Source organism: Furipterus horrens, unplaced genomic scaffold (assembly GCF_987537825.1).
Source record: "Furipterus horrens unplaced genomic scaffold, mFurHor1.1.pri manual_scaffold_2, whole genome shotgun sequence".
Lineage (NCBI taxonomy): Eukaryota > Metazoa > Chordata > Mammalia > Chiroptera > Furipteridae > Furipterus > Furipterus horrens.
In genome coordinates, this window is record NW_028327172.1 from 32,794,068 (window position 1) to 32,813,467 (window position 19,400).

The 19,400-nt window shown below is 45.6% G+C and overlaps 1 protein-coding gene across 1 annotated transcript in view; it reads right to left on the reverse strand.

Moving 5' to 3' along the window:
- Positions 1-17,786: 17,786 nt before the first annotated feature.
- Positions 17,787-19,400, reverse strand: part of OTOG (otogelin) — a 73,229-nt gene continuing 71,615 nt past the window's right edge. Inside the window, 1 exon segment of the mRNA XM_090267273.1 lies at positions 17,787-19,369. Coding sequence (XP_090123399.1) covers positions 19,169-19,369 — 201 coding nt within the window. The 3' untranslated portion in view covers positions 17,787-19,168.

The following is a 19,400-nucleotide window of genomic DNA, read 5'->3' on the forward strand; positions in this document are numbered from 1 at the left end:
AGAGGAGGAGCAGTTGGAGGAAACAAGGAAAGTGTAATGTTCCAGGAAGGAAGGAGATAAAGGCTTGAGGAGGAGGGAGCTACCAATATGTCTTATAATGCTGGGAGGTTCAGACAGTTAAGGACTGAAACGTGTCCATTAAATTTAGCAACAAAGCGATGGGATCAGGATGGTTTCCCAGGCAAGGAGTTGAGGGGTGAGCAAGCAGAGGACAGCAAATGGAGACCACCTTCTTGAGGAGCTTGGCTAGAAAGAGAAGGTAAAAGATGGGGCTATGACTGAGTATGCTGCAAGGTTGAGGGAGGGCTTGAAGCTGTGATGGTGGCCACAACACTCTTTCTACCAACCTCCAGCTAGTGAACAAGATCAGGGTGTGCTTTGGGGCCTTTCTCCTCTGGGCCAGATTTCCCGTGGAAGAAAGGGCCTGGGCCAAATGTCTGTTCTCTTCCTCTTTCTCTGTGTGAGTGTGTCCGTGGGCATGTGCACACCCATGTATACAGGCAGCAAGTGGTAAGAACTACTAGGTAGATAGTAAGGAACCAGAGTGCCTCACCTGGTCTGGTGACAGTCCTGGGGCAGACCCAGACTTCCTAAGGGGGCGTGGGCCTGCATCCTTTTCTCCAAGATGAGGATGAGAAGTGGGAGGCAGGCTGTGTACCATCAGGATCTGTCAGCGGCCTCTGCAAGCCTGCCCACCATCTGGACCCTATCAAACAAGCTGGGCTTTCCTTACATTAATCTCTGATGAGCTTGGCCCGGCTTTCATTTCAAAAGCCTCCACTTCTTTTCTCTCTTCCACTGACCCCTGCTTTACACCCCTTTCCAAAACAGGACTAAAAATTATGCCTTCTCTCTTCCTTGGTTTTCAACCCAGCTGGGGCTGGAGAAAGCTTGGAAATTGGAGCAAGGCTCAGGACGGGGTGGGGGCAGGGGGAGTTAATATAGCTTGTCAGGAGGGGCTGGAGGAAGAAATGGCCAATAGTTTCCAAGGGCAAGGGAGACACAGAAATCTCTTGGGTGACCAGCTCTAGTGCCTCAGAACCTATAATCTTTTTCTCCCATCTCATTCCAAGTGTCCATCCATCACCCCAGTCCTTCCTCTCCTTGTGCCACATCCCTGGAAATCATTTCCTGGCACTTCTATTCCTTCCCTGCTGTCTCTAGAGGTAAGAGACAGCCCTCCTGGCCTGTCAGGAAGTGAGTCCCAGCAAAGGGTGCCCTGTTATCAGCTTCCTGAAATCAGGAGCTTCCAGGGTCAAGAGCCAAGGGCTTTGTAAACTTGGTCTTGTATCTTCCTCCCTCTTCATTTGTCATACCTAGCAGGAGACCAGTGCTGAGTGGCTGTGTGCCAGATGCAAAATGGCTATTGGGCTAAGCAAGATAGATAGAATTTGATATGTCTTAGAGTCCAGGAATCATGGCATGTCAGAGCTAGGAGAAACCATGAGACATGTGGTCCAGCCCAGTTATTGAGAAAGAAGAGAGTGACCACACCGCGCCAGGATAACAACCTGGCAGTGAGACTCTCACTTATGGGTCTGCCTAGTGTGGAGACCTACAATAGGCATAAATTAGGGGCTGAAGTTGGATTCATAGTCAGTTGGGGCTAGGGTTGTCCTGACAGATCTGGGATCCACAGATTGGAGACGAGGAGAGCATAAGAGCTAAAGTCGAGAACCAGTCTGTCAGATCATTGGAGAATGAGGGGAGGATAAGTGGCTAAGGCTAAAAACCAAGGTTACTGGGAGCCCATGCTCCTTAGGCTCTTGCCTATGTGAGCCTGTTTCTTTCTGTTTTCATGAAGTAGAGATTCATTTACTAATGGAAGACTGATTATATGGGTGCAGGATGGGGTTGGCAACACGTATCAGAAAACCCAGCTTAAACTGAATCAAACAATAAGGCCATTTATCAGCTCACTTTACAAAAACTTCAGAGATAAAGTGGGCCTCAGGACCAGTTGATCCAGCCGCTCAGCCATGTCATCAAGGATTCAGGTACTTTCTGTTTCTCAGCTCTGCCTTTCTCCATGTTGTAAGATGGGTGCCTCCTAGTTACAAGAGAGCTGCTGGAAGGAAGGGAAATTCTTCCTCCTTTGTTCAGTTTAATGAGAAAAAGGAAAAATAATCTCTCTACAGCCATGAAATTAAGTCTTCCTCTTGAGTATAATTGGACAACTTTGGGTCACATGCCCTCCCCTGGACCAATGATGGTAGTTAACAAATCATAGCTCATGAGTCAAACTCAGCTAACCACTGTTTATTTGTAGACCACAAACAAAGAATGGTTTTTACATTATTAGATGGGTACATTTTAGTGGTTTTATAAGTACCCATGTAATAGCTTTCATATTGCCTCTTAGCCCTGAAAGCCTAAAATATTCACAATTTAAGAACCTCTTCTTCTGTACTAAAAATTGGTTGCTTTTTTCCATGCCAGCCACTGCCACATACAGACATCTGCATGTCTTTGATAATATGTCAATTATTCATACATTCTGTTTCCTAGCATGCCTGGTGACTCTTGGTTTCTGCTGACTCATGGTTCTACTCACTCATGGTCTACTGACTCATGACCCTACTCACTATAGCCTCCCCTGCATACCAGACTTTTTTCCTTCTACTTTCTGCTCCTACCACCAAACTAACAGATTCCTCTCTGTCTTGTGTTCAAATTTTAAGAGAGATGCTTTGATTAGTTTGGTTAAACTAATCTCTACTGGGCAAGGATCTCTAGTCAGGCCTTATCTGGTCTCAGTCTTGCCCATAGCTCTGTCTCTACTTCAAGATCAACTAAGAAGTTCTTATCTAAATACCAGGCTCAAACTAAGCTCTGTGAACATCCTGATAAAGCTTTATTGTTCATACTTTCTAGTTTGTATTTTATGACCACTGAGCTAGAGAGCTGAGCTGAAGTTTAAGAAAAAAATTTAGTATCTACACCAATATCTAAGATCTATCATGACGGTTTGACGTTGTAGTCAACACCGGCAACTCCTGCGGCGCACCTGAAGCCAAGCTGTATTGACTCCGTCTTTCCCTTGGGCCCTTCAGCTGCGAAGAGAGGGGGGGTCTGCTGCATGGGCAACAGCAGACCCTCCATATCACCCTGCCCAGGCTCTGTAGCTTCAGCTTCACTGGAGAGGACACTCCAGCGTCATCGCAAGATGTCGATTCAACACGGGAGGAGACAGATACCGTGTCACTCCCGAGTCGGACTGCACAGCCATTCTCGGCGGTGCAGATAGACTCTTAAGAAGCTACACCATCATCTCTCGAGACGGACGGCTGCCGACGACGATCATGATCTCCTATGCTTGAGGAAATCTTTGAGCTCATTGCAAGGAAGCACCATTACAAGTTCCTGGAGCACCTCAAACACATGCAATTACTGATAGACTATTAAGAGGTTATAAAAATTGCTACCTCTTGTTCATTTCATTGCCTACATATTATTGCAATAACAGAGGAAATGTAAAAACTAAGAACAAAACCACAGTAGCCCTGGACAGCCAGAAAGAGGAATAGCAATCTCCTGTAAATCCAAAGAATTTTCTGGAAGGTATCAGACATTAGATTGGATTGATATAACAGCTTAAAATAGAGCCATTATACTGAACAATCACAGAAAACTCCTGCAAAATAACACAGTTTGTGATGGCAATAAAAAAGAACTTGGAATTCTAATTACTATATTCAGAGAAATTTTAGAGGCCATCACGTGCATAAAGTAATACATAGTAGAGACTGAATGTCTCTACTATGCACACCAAGTCCCTTTCTGTGCTCACCGGAAAACTATATCTCCAGCCTCTTTTGCAGTTAGGTCGGGCCATGTAACTGGGTTCCAGTCACTGGGAAATTGGCAGAAGTAATGGGCTGGTCATGAAAACTATATGTGTGGTTCTTTATGCTTTCTTTTCCTCTTTCATAGTGACCCAGCAGCCAAGTGAGAGGATGGTGGCATCATAAGCTGTAAGGAGCCGGGACCTTTGTGTCATCACTTGGAGGAGCCACTCTGAGGAGAGCATCAGATTGCTCAGACTGTTAGACAAATGAGAAATGGAACCTTTCTTGTTTTAAGGCATTGTGACTTGGGAACTGTTTGTTTCACCAGCATGCATAAGTAGTTCTACATAATACAGTAACATAGATATTTTAAAAACTCTCATGCTTTCTTGGAAATAAAAATCTGATTGGGGAGGGGATAATTGAAGACAGAGTCAGTGAACTGAAAAATAGTGCCAAGAATTCTCTCAAAATACAAGGTGGAGTGAAAGTAGATTTACAGTTGTTCATATAAAAAATAATAGCATAATAAATAAATATCAATAATAATATAAGAATAACGTCTGTGTTTCACATACTGACAACTGTAAACCTACTTTTGCCCCACCCTGTAAAGTGCAGTAAAACGAAGAGGTTAAAACCATAAGATTTAATCTTAAATATAGGTAACCTCAAGACTTCTGCTTATGCCTGGGCTATAGAAAACTGGAAAGAGCATTGCTCATTGTTCCCACACTAACAAAAAAGGAAAAAAGAAACTGTATAAACAGTAGTCACAACATTTCTTGAACCTATCCTGTAGTCAGCTTCCAAAATGGCCCCCAGTCATCCCTGCTTCCTGGTACTTACACCATGTGGAATTCCTCCCTCCCATATTGTTGTACCAGGGTCAGCCTAAGACATAAGATAGAGCAGAAGTGGTGATGTGAAATTACTTTCAAGATTAGTCCATAAAAGAATTTTCTTCTTCTCCTTCTCCTTCTTCTTCTCCTCCTCCACCTTCTCCTCCTCCTTCTTCTTCTCATTCTTCTTCTCCTTCTCCTCCTCCTCCTCCTCCTCCTCCCCCTTCTCTTCCTCCTCCTCCTCCTCCTTCTTCTTCTTCTCCTCCTTCTTCTTCTTCTTCTTCTTCTTCTTTTCTTCTTCTTCTTCTTCTTCTTCTTTTCTTCTCCTTCTTCTCCTTCTTCTCCTTCTTCTTCTTCTCCCTCTTCCCTCTCCCTCTTCTCCCCCTCTCGCCCATCACTTTCTTTGGAGGAAGCTAGCTATCATGTGTGAGTAGCCCTATGGAAAGGCTCACCTAGCAAGGAACTGAAGTATCTGACCATCAGGCAGCTATGATCCAGGGCCTGCTGGCAACCATAGGCATGGGCTTTGAAAAGAGTCTTCAGTCCCATGCAAGTCTTGAGATCTCTACAGGCTGGCTGACTGCTTGGCTGCAACCTCATCACAGACCCTGAATGAGAACCACCCCTTAAACCCCTCCCATATCCCTGAGACATGGAAACTATGAGATAAAAATTATGTATTGCTTTAAGCTGCTATGTCAGGGGATAATTTGTTATGTAGCAGTACATAACTAGTAATGCACTAGAGAGTGGGGGTTTCAGGGTAACCAAGCAGTCTGAAATCTGAGGAAAGACAGGGCCCTCCAAGCAGAGACATATGAGCATGTGCTTACCTATGGCAGTATGAGAAGAGATCTCGGTGCCATAGAATGAGGTGAAAAGATAATTTTAAAAAATTTTGACACATCAAATAATTTTATTTTATTATTTTTAATTGAGGTATAACTGGCACATAACATTATACTAGTTGCAGGTGTACAACGTAATGACTCAATATTTTTATGTATTGCAAAATAATCACCACAATAAGTGTAGTTAACATCCTTTACCACACATAGTTACAATTTTTCTCTTGTGATGAGAACTTTTAAGACCTACATTGTTAACCACTTTCAAATATACATGCAGTGTAATTAATTCTCATTACCGTGCTGCGCATTTTATCACCATGACTTATTTCATAACTGAAAGTCTGTATCTTTTGACCCCCTTCACCCGTTTCTCCCAACCCGTGCCCCTGGCAACCACCAATATGTTCTCTGTACGTGTGAACTTGTGATATGGTATTTGTCCTTCTCCATCTGACTTATTTCATGAGGTAAAACTTTAAAACAAATTGCTGCAAACAAAAGGATGGTTCATACTAACTTGCAGCTCTTCTCCATCAACCTTCACTGGTTGCTCACGACAAAAAAATTAGTGACAACACAGGAGAATTAAGGGTCAAATCATCCTGCACCTTGATCTTGGGGTTTCTAACCTCTAGAACTATAAAAGATAAATTTCTCTTATTTAAGCCACCCAGTCTATTGTATTTTTTTTTTATGATAGCTCTAGCTGATACTGGAGCTTATTTTAAATTGCAATTTCAAATTCTTGTTGGTGATATGTTGACCCTGTATTCCACAGCTTTGTTAAATTCACTTATTAGTTTTATTGCTTCTTTGTTGATTCTTTGAGATTTTTCCACAGAGATAATTATGTCACCTGCAAATAGAGACAGTTTTACTTTCTCCTTTCCAATCTATACATGCCTTTTATTCTCTTTCTTGCCTTACTTCACTGGGGAAAACTTCCAGTACAATATTGAGTAGAAGTGGTGAGAACAGAGAGATATCTTAATTTAGGAGAAAAGAATTTAGTCTTTCATCATTAACTATAGTAACACTGTTAGAATTGTTGCCCTTTATTTATTCCCAGATTAGGAAACTTTCTTTCTATTCTTAGTTTGCTGAGTTTTTATCATGAATTAAGTGTTGAATTTTGTCTGATGATTTTTCTCCATTTATTGAGATATTATGTTTTTTTTCCTTACTCTTCTGTTGACAGTGATGTTTCCAGTTCCAATGATTTTTTTTCTTTATTGATTATGTTGTTATGGTTGTCCCGTTGTCCCAATTTCTTTTCCCTTTGTTACCCTCCACCCAGTGACCCACTTCCCTCCAGTTGTCCCCCCACAAGTCCATGCCCATTGGTTGTGCATATAATTCTTCTCAACATCTTCCTGTCTGCTCCACTCCCTTCTACTATGCTTCTTAATTCCTGTACCATCTCCCTCCCTTTCCCCACTTCCCCCTTCCTGCTGACCTCCCCCCATGTTCCCCATACCTATAATTCTTTTCCCACTCTCATTGCCTACTTAGTTTGCCTTTGTTTCGGTTCCCTAGCTTCTGTTGTTGGTTGTTGTGATATAGTTTTCTTTTTAATGTTTTGATCCTCTTTCTCCTAAACAAGTCCCTTTAACATTTCATATAACAGTGGTTTGGATCTGATGAACTCCCTCAGTTTTACTTTGTCCTGGAAGCACTTTCTCTGTCCTTCTATTCTGAATGACAGCTTCACTGAATAGAGTAATTGTGGCTGTAGGTTTTTGCTTTTCATTACTTTGAATATTTCTTGCCAGTCCCTTCTTGCCTGCAGAGTCTCCTTTGAGAAATCAGCTGATAGTCTAATTGGGACCCCTTTGTATATAATTCTTCTCTTCTCTCTTGCTGCTCTTAAGACTCTCTCTTTATCCTTAACTTCTGACATTTTGATTATAATGTGTCTTGGTGTGGTTCTCCCTGGATCCAGTTTTTTTGGAACTTTCTGTGCTTCCTGGACCTGTAAGTCTATTTCCTTCCCCAAGTTTGGGAAGTTTCTAGTTCTTCTTCTTCACCTTCTGGCAACCCTATAGTTTGGATATTCGTTTGCTTATAGCTGTCCCATAGGTTTCTGAGCCTCTCCTCATTTTCCTCACTTTTTGTTTCCTCTTTCTGCACTGGTTGACTGTTTGTTCCTTCCCTATGTTCCAATTTGTTGATTTGATCCCTGGTTTTCCTTCCCTCACCACTTGTCTCATATGTGTTTTCATTCATTTCAGCAGGACTAGCCTTCATTCCTTCCCCGTCTTGATTAAGTCCCGCTGTTATTTCTGTAAGCTGTCTTATAACTATAGCTCTGAACTGAGCCTCAGAAAGATGATCTATTTGTCGGTTAATTGATGTATTTGCTTTTTGGTCAGCTGCGTGATTGGGATCTCAATCATGATTTCTGCCATCGTGGGAGTTTTCGTTTATCTTTCCTTCTTGGGAGGGGCTGTCACACCTCCTACACTATCAGGGGCAGAGCCCTGTGCATTCCTCACTACTGGGTGACCCTTCTCACCACACTGTCGCGCTTTGAATGGGGGCGGGGGTCCAAGATGGATTCCTGCCATTCACTCTCTGCTGAGAGACCGGGAGCCTCCGCCTCCATCCTCACACCCTCTGGGCCTCACAGTCCGAGGCAATGGGGGTCTGCCTTCCCCGGTGTTGGAATCGTGAGCTGACGAGTTTAGTCTGCAGCCAGGGGTGGTCCCCGGGTGCTTCTCTCCTCCCTTAAATATGGTGTCCTGCTGCCGCCAGCACAGCTTGATCTCTCTGCCCCCTGCTTCACCCCTCCTACCCATCTGGATGAGCACCATTTGTTTATAACATCAAACGTTGGACTTCTATGTAGCTTTGTTTTCTGGAACTTCTGGTTATTTCTGGTTTTGTGGCAGTTGTAGTCCTTTTTAGTTGTGGAGGGAGACAGAGCATGTCAGTATAGGCCTCCATCTTGGCCGGAAGTCCTCCTCTACATTCTTGAGCATATTTGTAATACAGTAGTCTCTCTATATATCGCGGTTCACTTATCACAGCCTCACTGTATCGCAGGATTTTTTAAAATATTATATTTAATTATTTATTGCGAATTTTTTGCTATATCATGGGATTTTGTGGTACTGTATACATATGTTGTTAAAGTTACATAGGTTTAAGAGTGTAGAATATGTTTAAGAACATAGTAGCATTTGTAAAAGTGTGGAAAATATTAATAAGGGAGTGGGAAAGGTTAATAAGGGACTGGGAACAGTTTATAAGTGTGTGGGAAGGGTTTATAAAGCCTTAACATAAATATATAAATACTAAAATAAATGTAAGGTTCCTACTTCGTGGATTTTCACCTATCGCAGGGGGGGTCTAGAATGTAATACCTGCGATAAGTGAGGGAATACTGTAGTTATTTTTAAGTCCTTGTCTGCTAGTATCATCTTTGTAATTTCTGTGTCTTTTTTATATTGACTGAGTTTTTTCCTTGTTATGAAGCACATTTTCCAGCTTTTTTGTATGCCTAGTCATTTTTATTGAAATTTGGACATTGTTATTTTGTTGTCAAGTGGATTTTTTTTCTTCTGAAAATATTTAGACTATTATATCTTATAATGACATTACTTGTGTATCAGCATGGTCAATTTGAGGCTTATTTCAAAGCTTAATTAGGGTAAGTTTAGGGTAAAATTTATTCTAGGTCTAGGTTAGCCCTATTTCTAAGCTGTGACCCTTTCTACAGGGTCAATTAAGTGCCCTGATTGTTCTGTGATGTTTCTCCAGTCTGGCTGGTAAGAACTTGAACGTCCCTCAGCCCTGTGTAAGCTCCAGGAATTGCTCAGTTTACAATGACCAATAGTTCTTTGCTCAGCCTTATAGGCTTCTTCCCTACACATGTGTTCCTCAGTATTCAGCAGCAGACTTAATCTATGCAGATTTCTGGAGCTCTTTGTCTACACAGCTCCCTCTACTTTAACACTCTGCCACACAAATCCCAGTTGTGTCAGACTTCCTGAATTTGATCTCTGTCTCTCCAACTCAGTGAGACTACCATGCTCTATTGGGGCTTCTCCCTCTCTGTGCCTTGTTCCAGAAAATGCTTCCAGATAGAAAGTTGCAGTTTTCTAATAAGATTCATTTCATTTGTTTCCTTTCTCTTGAGCATCTCAGCCCTGCACTGCCTGTTGTCCAATGCTTAAAAACACATATTTCATGCATTTTGTCCAACTTTCTTGTTTATGGTTGTAAGGTAGGTCTGCAGTTGCAGCGTACTCTGTTGTGAGGTCATGCATGTTTTCAATTTCTAAAAACTTTCTTGTTTTCTGATTGTGCTTTTACATATAATTCTCCTAGTTTATGGATACTTAAATATCTTCATGAATCATCCTGGGAATGTTAATCAGAACACTATTCATGTCCTTCCTGTTTCTTAAATTGATGCTATTTCATTGAGGGGAATTTCCACTGCCATTTAAACTTAGACACCATTTTGGGTTTGTCTATCATTTTCTTTCTTTTTTTTTTTTTTAAGTATATTTTATTGATTATATTGTTACAATAGTTCCATTTTTTTCCCCTTTGCTCCCCTCCGCCCAGCACCCCCCTTCCCCGGTGTCTATCATTTTCAAATAGCTACTGAGTTTAACTCGACTACTAATATTTATAGTAAAAGTCTAGATTGATCAGAATTGCTACTGTGTGGGGTTCATCATCAGCTTTGAAAGTGATTGGCTGGGGAGACCTATCATAACCATTCACTCACTTGGTATGCTGGTTCTTTTGCTGGTGGGATCACACGGATAGTTCCCACACATGATTTCTTTGAATCTTCACATAATTCTCACAACTATTGTAATTATTATTCCAATTTTACAGTTGAGGAAACTGAAGTTCAGGTGTTCAGTAATTTTCCAAGGTCACAGCATTAGTGATTGAAGCAGCCAGGATTAGAACTCAGGCAGTCTGTCCAACCTATACACTATGCTGCTTCCTATTTGCTATATAGCTTACAGAAATTTCATATATTCAGTCAATTGATGGAACTGCACCCTGCTTTTCATTATAGGTACAGATGTTTTCTAGTTTAAATTTTCCTGTATATTTCATGTGGCTTTTTGCATATTTTAAGAATATTCATGACATTAGCTTTTTATTTTATCATAAAACTAGGCCAACAACATTTTTTCTCCATATTATGAACTATTTAAATGAAACTCTTCTTTGAATCAAAGTCCTAAAACTGCTGGACAAATGAATAGACATTTTTGAGGGACTTCATATATACTTTGTAAAATCAAATGTTCATAAATTTTACCAAGACATTCCTATCCAGCAGAGCGTAAGAATGCCAGCTACGTGATGGAGTGTCATTCTTAATCAGCGTCTTTGGAAGACCCAAAGTTTTTAAGATGTCTAAGGGTGGAATTTGAGGCATAGTGACATATGGGCAAAGGAGATATTTTTGGGAGCAGTCCCTTCCCTGTACCTCCCAAATCCCTTACAGACCCCCTTTCTCCTCAGGGGCTCTCATGCACATGTTGGGGGCAGGGCCTGGGCTGGGGGCACCTCTGCCAGGATCCTGCTGATCTATGTTCTTGCCTGACACTCAGCAGCTGTCGTGGAGGCGTGGGCTGCAGGCGCTGTTCCCCATGGGCCGTGTGCAGGCTGCAGGCCGGGGATCCTTTCCCGCCTAATCCGAGGGGCACTGAGGAGGGGAGGGAGACAGCTGAGTGTAACTGATCTGCAAAGGAATGGAATGGCCCAGGCCTCCCAGCACTGGGCTGGGCTGTCTGCAGTCTGCCCTCCCCAGCTGCTGAGCCTTTAACCCTTCCCTCTCTTACTTTTTTCTCCCCTCCTTTCTGGGAGTTAATGTCACCCAGCTCAGCTAAGTCCCAGGAATGTCCCCAGAAGAGTCTGAACACCTTATAGAGAACTTGCCCTCGAATAGTTACTGTTGGGGAAGCTAGGACAGGAACAAGAGACTTGGGTTCTATCTGGCGAGCTTCCATCTTAAAAGGAGACAGAGGGCTTGGAAGGCCCAGTGAGTGATTCAGGCCCTGGAGGCTGTGAGGTCAGATCAGAGAGACCCACCCTGGGTTGAAGCCCAGGGAAGACTCCCTGGAGGAGGCAATGGAAGGAAAACTGGGTTTGGAGTCTGGTGCTGCCTTCATCATTGCTCATTTTGCAGTGAGACCTTGAGTGAGTCACTTTCTCTCTAAGATTAGTTTCCTGCTCCTGAAAATGTGCAGCTCAAAGAAGATAATCTTTAAGGTTCTGTCCATAAAAATAACAACAGCTCCATTTGTAAATGCCTGCCATAGAGCAGGAGTTCTACCTACAAACATTCTCACCATCACTTTGCCAGATTCTCACTCCCACTTTAGTGATGAGGAAACTGAGATCTGGAGAGGACAAATCATACAGAGCCTGACCCCATAATCCAGGTTCCTTCATTGCATCCTGTTCCTTCCTCAGATCCTTAGTTCAGGTAGAACAGAGGCAGGATACACAGCTGGCAGGGGTACAGTGGAGGCAAAGGCTTAGCAGTAAGCCCCAGAGCTCCTGGATGAAGGGTGGGCTCGGGCTAGGTCGGGCTCTTTGCTCCTGCTCTTCTCCTGCCCTGGGTGCAGCTGGGCTGGGATCTCCTGGCTCAGCTGGGCAGCCTCACACATGGCCATAGCCTCTGCAGTTGTCCAGCCTGTTGCCATCTATGATCTCACTTGACCCTCATGCCAACCCTGGGATGTAGAACCTGTCACTCCTCCTCACAACAGAGGACTGAAGCTTGAAGTTTGCCAACATCCTCTACCTGGTAATTGGTTGGAGAGAGACTAGAACTCTCTTTTCACTCCCCCACTCCTGGCTTCCTGGAGGAAGGGTCCTGGAGAATGAGCTATGGGCCCCCGCCTATTCTTTTCATACTCTCTCTTGGTTGAAGAGGAAAGTATGAGTGTGGGCTCTGGAGTTCAGCAAGCATGGGCTCAAGTCCTGACTCCTCCACTCTCCAGTTGTGCAGCGCTTCACCTCTCTGGGCCCTAGCTTCCACATCTGTTGTGAACAGAATGTGGGTGAAGAATAGATGAGTGCAGGGCCAAGCCTACATGCGCCTACTCTGAGCAGAGCGTAGACTCGAGTGATGCTCTGGATGAATAGAACCTCGGGGTGTGGGGGGCTAGTAGCCAAAGAGAACAGTCCTGTGGGCTGGGGTTTTGCAGTGAGTACAGTGGGTCCTGAGGCTGGTGTGAGGGTTAGGCAGGAACCTAGGGAAATGGAGGAAAAGGACATTCCAGATGAGGCAAAGGCCTCAGGCAAGGGTGCAGAGGCAGGAATAGACAGTGTAGGAGGAGCAGGGATGACACTTGTGTCCAGCTGGCTGCGGGACACTGGTCCACAGGGAGGTGGGTCTTCATGGCAAGTGGGAGCTGAGTGGCACACCTAGAGAACAGCTCAGCTCTCTCCAAGGGTGCAGGGGTTGAACCAGTTACTTGCCCTGTTACCCACCTTATCCACCCCACGCCCCACCTCCCCATCCCCTGGGCTGCCAGAACTTCTGGGCAAAAGGCCGGGTGGGAGAGACAGCTGTGCAGGCCCCCTGCCTGCTGCAGGGGATTAACTGGCACCACCACAGTATGTGGGGGGCGGGCACCTGGTGCTGTCCAACCCTAGGCCCTTTAACTTCTTGCTGCCCGGGCTCCCCACTTTCATGTTTAAAGGCATGTTGCTACTCATTTTTCAGTGCCCCGTGTTAGACATTGGAGACATAGAGATGAATAAAGATCTAGGGCAGGGACTGCCCAGCCAGAGGTGTCTTTACCCATCACTGTCCCTCCTCAGGCCAGCCCCAGGTCTTATGAGACCCATGATCTTTCTCCCAGCAAAACCTTGCTTCTCTCCCTACTGGCTCCTTCCAGGACATATGGTCAAGTCACTGCCTTTCTCAAACCAGCAAGCAAATAAACCTTTTCTTGATCTCATGCCTTACTTCTCTTCTGTCCTTCTCAGCTAACCACCTCCGAGTTGTCTGCACTATCTCCACTTCCTCACTGAAGACCCTGTCCACTAGACCCATCTTCTCTTCTTCCTGGGCACACAGCTGGACTACATATCCCAGTCTCCCTTGCAGTTAGGTGTGGCTATGTCCAGGAGTTCTGGATATGAGCGGAGGGAAAGCAAGCCACTTTCAGTCACAGACTCCCAAACCTCCAAAGCATGTTCCCTGCACTCCTCCCAGGCCAATTTGATGCAGATGAACAGGCACCTTTGGAAGTTTCTTGCATATTATGGTAGATTCTCAGGACAGAGGAGCCAGGGTCTCTGAATCATTTTGCATGCAAGGTTTCAGCTACTCCTGAAACAGGTGTTCAACAACACCTGTTTTGGTTTTGTTTCATTTTTTTCTTTTCCTTTCTCTTCTAGGAGGGAGAAATAAACTATTGTATTTGATCCACAAAAAAGATCTGACTTGCTGCACATTAAAAAAAATGAGGAATTTTGTCCCCTTTGTCTTCCACTTCCCCAAATGAGACAACCTAGGAAAGTAGGAAAAAGGGAGTCTTGAACTCTGAAAAGAGGTTGGGAGAGGAAAATCTGCTGCTTCTGGGAGAGAGATTTTCTGGGGCAGGACACAGCCAATGAACTTATCCGAGTAGTGTTTGACCTTCAATTTGAAGTTGCTCCTGTTTGATTCCATCTTTGCTATCTCTCTTCCCCAACCATGAAGACAAGTGTGTGGAACTCTGTGGAGACCTGTGAAAGGTAGGGCCACACATGGGTGAACAGGCCATGGGGACCTTGAGGAGGAGGCTGAAGTGGGGCAGGTGCTGACACAGCGGATGGGAGTGGCAAGGAAAGGGTTAAGGGGTCTGTGAGTGGGATGGGCTCTCAGCTCAGAGAGGGCAGTAAAATCAGCATGTCGCCTCCAATTTGCTCCGGCCTGACCTTGAACGTGAATCATTCCATCACAATGTCCTTATTGATTTCCACAGGAAGAGGATTAAACCCAGAAAATTGGGGCTGGAACTTGAGCCTCAAGCAAGGAAAATGGGATGGTTCTGGAGCTCAAAACCCCTCGTGTTTGCAAATACGTCACAAGGAGCTGCAGGCTGGGCAGCCGCCCAGCTTGATACCAGCTCTCAGGTGGCTGGGTCCTGGGCTTCTGTTTCTTCCTTTAAAAACAATAAATTTATTGGGGTGACATTGGTTAATGACATTCTGTTAGTGTCAAGTGTACAATTCTGTAATACATCATTGGTGTATTGTATTGTGTGCTCACCACCCAAAGTCTAGTCTCCTTCTGTCATTGTATATGTAGCCCCTTTATCCTCTTCATCCTCCCACAATGGGCTTCCAGTTCATACCTGTCTGGTTGGTGTGTGTAGTCTCTGGGGTTTTATTAAGCTTTAAGTCATGCACAGAGAATGGGGAGGATACAAGGGTTGGGGGGAGATGCTATAGATACCCCTGTCCACAATGACAGCCTTGGGACCCTCAGAACTAAACAGGCTGTTTCAGGACCAGTGCTGCATTGAACCACCTGGCCCAAACAGCCAGGAAGGCTCCTCCTCAGCCCTGAAAACCCTTCAAGGGAAAGAGACATATAGGTGGGGGGGGGGGGCTGGGGCGTAGGTGCAGAGGTGGGTCATTCTGAGGGAACTGACCCCCAATTTCCTTTCTTCATTCAACATATCCTGGAGAGCCTGCCATGTCCATATGCAAAAGGGGTATATAATATTTTATGGTATGGCTGGCTGTGCCAAGTTATTTAATCATTCCCCTTTTTTAGGCATTTAAAGTTATCATTTTTTTTTAACTTAAGGCAATACCGTAATAAGTATCCTAGCTGGCACTTGTATGAATTATTTCTTTAGATGCTGTATTAGTTTCCTATTGCTGCTGTAACAAATTATCACCAACTTATGCCTTAAAACAAATCTATTCTCTTATGGTTCCAAAGGTCGAAAGTCTCAAATCAGTTTCATTGGGTTAACATCAAGGTGCCAGCAGGTCTGTGTCCCTTCTAGAGGATCCAGGAGTGAACCCAGTTCCTTGCCTTTTCTGGATTCTAAGTGCTGTCCACATTCCTGGCCAGTGGCCCTTTCCTCCATCTTCCAAGTGTATCACTCCAGCCTCAGCTCTGTTATCACATCTTCTGTCTCTGACTCTTATCCTCCTGCCTCTGTCTTGTAAGGACACGTGATTACATTGGACCCTCCTGGATAATAAAGGAGCTTTAACTTATTCACATCCACAAAGTCCCGTTAACTGTGTAAGGGGACATATTCAGAGACTCCTGGCACTCACATGTGGACATATTTGATGGGCCATTGTTCGACCTACCCCATCTGCCTAGAAATAGGATTGCTTAGTCAAAGGGTATATGTACTTTTCATGTAAATCAACATCTCTGAATTTATCAATGAACACCCATATCAACATTATTGGTTCTGGCTTTTTGAGGGCAATTGGGCACCATTGAATAAGGTTTAAAATCCTTACCTTCTCCTGGCTTCCCCTCAGTGAGGAGCAAGGTATCATGCTAACTGGTGAGATGATTGCTAATCTTTCACTAAAATGTCTTAGCCTAAATAAATTGGTTTCCCAGGAGGGAGATGAAGGAGCAGGACTAGGAGTTTGGGCCAAAAGGTTGGGGTGGGAGGCTGGCTTCCAGGAAAAACAGGCAGTAGGAGGTACCTGAGTTGGAGTGAAGATGGGGGTAGGGGGCATGAAAAGCCAGATGCACTGCAATTCCATGATTCCACGGAAGGGGGGCGACCATCAAAGCTAAGACCACCTGTAAGTACAGGGTGGCAGTGGAGCAAAGGGCCTGAAAATTAGTGCCAGCTGGAGCCAAGGAGGGCCAAGTCATCAAAGCTGGGGCACTGGCGACTGCATATGAAGAACAGGCATCCAAATGCCTGAGGCCACCCTTCCAAACTGAGGTTATAGAAAGATGTTCAGGCCAAGGCTGGCTTAACCTGATGCCCTCTGTCTGTTTACACAACAGCTGACTAGGGGCAGCCCCACCTGCTTGTCCCTGGATGTAAACAGATGGGAGTGGCGGTGGAGTGAGTGGTGAACAGCCAGGAATGCTGGCATTCCAGCAATAACTGGAGAATCACCTTATGTCTTAATCTAAACATCTTGTTGTATAATAGAATCAGTATTGTACAATCTGTTCTATTTAATGGTATGTTTAAAGTCATATTCTGCTGAGCTCAGGGTTTGAACCTGCCTCTGAAAGCTATTGATATATGACCTAGATAACTGAGTTGTGTTGAGAAAATGCCTGATTCCAAGCCTTTGATCATCATGTGATGAAGAAGCATGGAAGCCCAGTCCCACCTCATAATGATGGGAAATTAGGAAGTATAAAGTATGCGTTTAAGGCTCTAACTGTGCCTCTATGTACTGCTTTAGCTGCATCTCACAACTTTAATATGCTGTGATTTCATAATCACACTCATCAAAACATTGTCTAGTTTCCCCTCTGGTTTCTTGTTTGATTCATTGCTTAATTAGAAGTGTGCTTCTTATGAGGCTGCAAAACTCTCTTTTCATTAGGAAAAATTCCAGGGTACATTTTAGCAGACAGATGTACCATGAGTGGAGGCACTTACTTGTGAAATAACAACCAAGGCTTCCAAGTTTTAGCTTCAAAGGAATGCTCCACCCCTCCAGTCAGCGTGAACCTCTTGCACCCTAAGTACTGGCTCAGGCCCTACGGTATCCCCCTCTTACTGGTAGGGGCTTCCTCAGACCTCCCCTCTCCTACCACTCCCCACATGGGACAACCAGCAAAGCATTCTCCCACTTGCCCCTTAGATGTGCCAAAGTTCCCTAAAGTTGAAAGGCCACTGAGAACCCCTTCCCTGGATTATCCCTAACCCTAGCACAGTCAACAGTGGTTGCAAAAACTTACTGAGCTCTATGAGAGAACAATGGGGAAGTACACACAGAAACACTGAGAGGCCCTCATGAAACCTACCCTCAGGGCCTGCCCCATTCACATGCTGTGTGAGAAGTACCTGGCCCTGACCCCACAGAGCTGGGACATTCCTCAAGCCCCTCACCTGGGTGCAAGTTCCCCAGCTCCCCATGTCCTCTTCCCTCTTCCCACCCCTTCCCCGAGGAGCCAGTCTTCTATCAGTTCAATTCCAACCAGCAGATACCCTCCAAAGGCCTGTCCTGCGTGGGGCACGGGGCTGGGCATGGGTGCGGCAGAAGTGAGGGTGACCTGCAAGGCCCTAAAATAGGGTCTTATCTTCACAGCTGAAATTCCTTCAGATTCCAAGCGAAACTGACACCCTCAGAGATGCTCAGAGGCCTGATGTCTTCCCACAGTTTATTGCCTATATAAATGGAATACAGATATAGGAGCAAAGGCTAGAGGAACAGTGGGGGACCATCCTGGCACAGAACCCTAACCCGAGCCCTAGGGGCACAGGGCAACCACACATACCCAGATATACAGGGCAGTGCTGGGGCCTAAACAACCTCATGCTCATGCTGTTTGGATCCAGCAGCAGAAAGTAGCATGGCAGTATGTGTTTGGGCGTGGGGGGAGGTTGCTGCAGAGTAGGATGTGGAGCGGGCTCTGGCTTTGATTTTAGGGCGGACACTCTGGTTCAGAGACAAGGTTCTGACAGATGCTCGGAGCCTCAGGCTGCACACACAGGACCTGCATTTTCCACCGACAGATGCGCTCCTGCTAAACAGTCCCAGGAAGCAGTGAGCGGAGAATTGACTGAACCACAAAACCCAACGGGGAGCCCCTCCAGACACCAACTCTGCTATGTTCTTGGAGAAACAGGCATTGCAAAGCCAGGAGCCACCCTTGCAAGCCGAAGGTACCCATTAATCACCTAAGGCCCTTGGAGGGGTGGGCTGTCACCAACACTGAGAGTTGTGCTGCGCCCTTACTGAGGAAGTCATTCCCTCCCATCACCACCACACAAGAGCCAGCCCATCTGCCAGGAAGGCCCGCTTTGGTGGATGGAGGTGGGGTGGTCCATGCCTGCTCCTCTAAATCTTTCCTGAATAACAATGTCAATAACAGAATACCAGGGCATACCTCTTAGGGCTCAGGGGACTTGAACGTCACTGAGGCCACTCCTCAGTCTCTGGACCTGACCACACAGATGTTGGTGAGACTGTTGCCATGAACCCACCCTTTTTGCTTTTGGGAATTCCTTCTGGGCAACTATATGCAGGCCTGTGTGTTGCAATAAAGCTCCTTTGCCTTAACTGTGTCTGTGGTTCTCCATGGCCAAGAAAGAGAACGGGCCCCTACATCCTGACCCTCAATTGGTCTTGGGTTCCACTCTAGTCCTGGCTTCTCAGGAAAGCTCTCACTCCCTTCACCAAAAGCACTGTGGCCAGAGTCCCAGATGTGCAGGGGCTGCTGCCCCCGATCTAGGGCCCATTCCAGACCTTGAGCCAGGGACAGAGTTGAGTTGCCCAAGCCCTCAGCTGTGGCACTTTCCCACGTGTGGAGGAGGGGCAGCCCGGAGAGGGAGCCAGGATGGGCAGGAGTGGCCTGTTCTGGCCACTCTCTGTGCCTCTGTCCTGCCATTCCATGCTCAGCACAAACCAGCTATCCACACCTGTAGTGCCCCGCCCCCCACCACACACAGGCCAGCTGGGAGCAGGAAGTGGGGGTGGCAGAGGAGGCCCAGCCGGGCCCAGCCAGGCCCAGCCGCAGCCCCAGGCCTCAGGACCACTGGCAGGCACAGTCGGTTGGCTCCTGCACTGTGTAGGGCACCCAGGTGGCGTTGGTGGCACAGAAGAGCTGCACGGAGCGCCGCTGTAAGCCCACCTCTCGGCAGCACTTGCAGAAGCGGACATAGCTGTTGATGTTGTAGTTGTAGATGCTGGCGGACGGGCACCTCCCATCGCAGGACACTAGGTTCACCTGGATATGAGCAGGCCCATGAGGTGGTCTG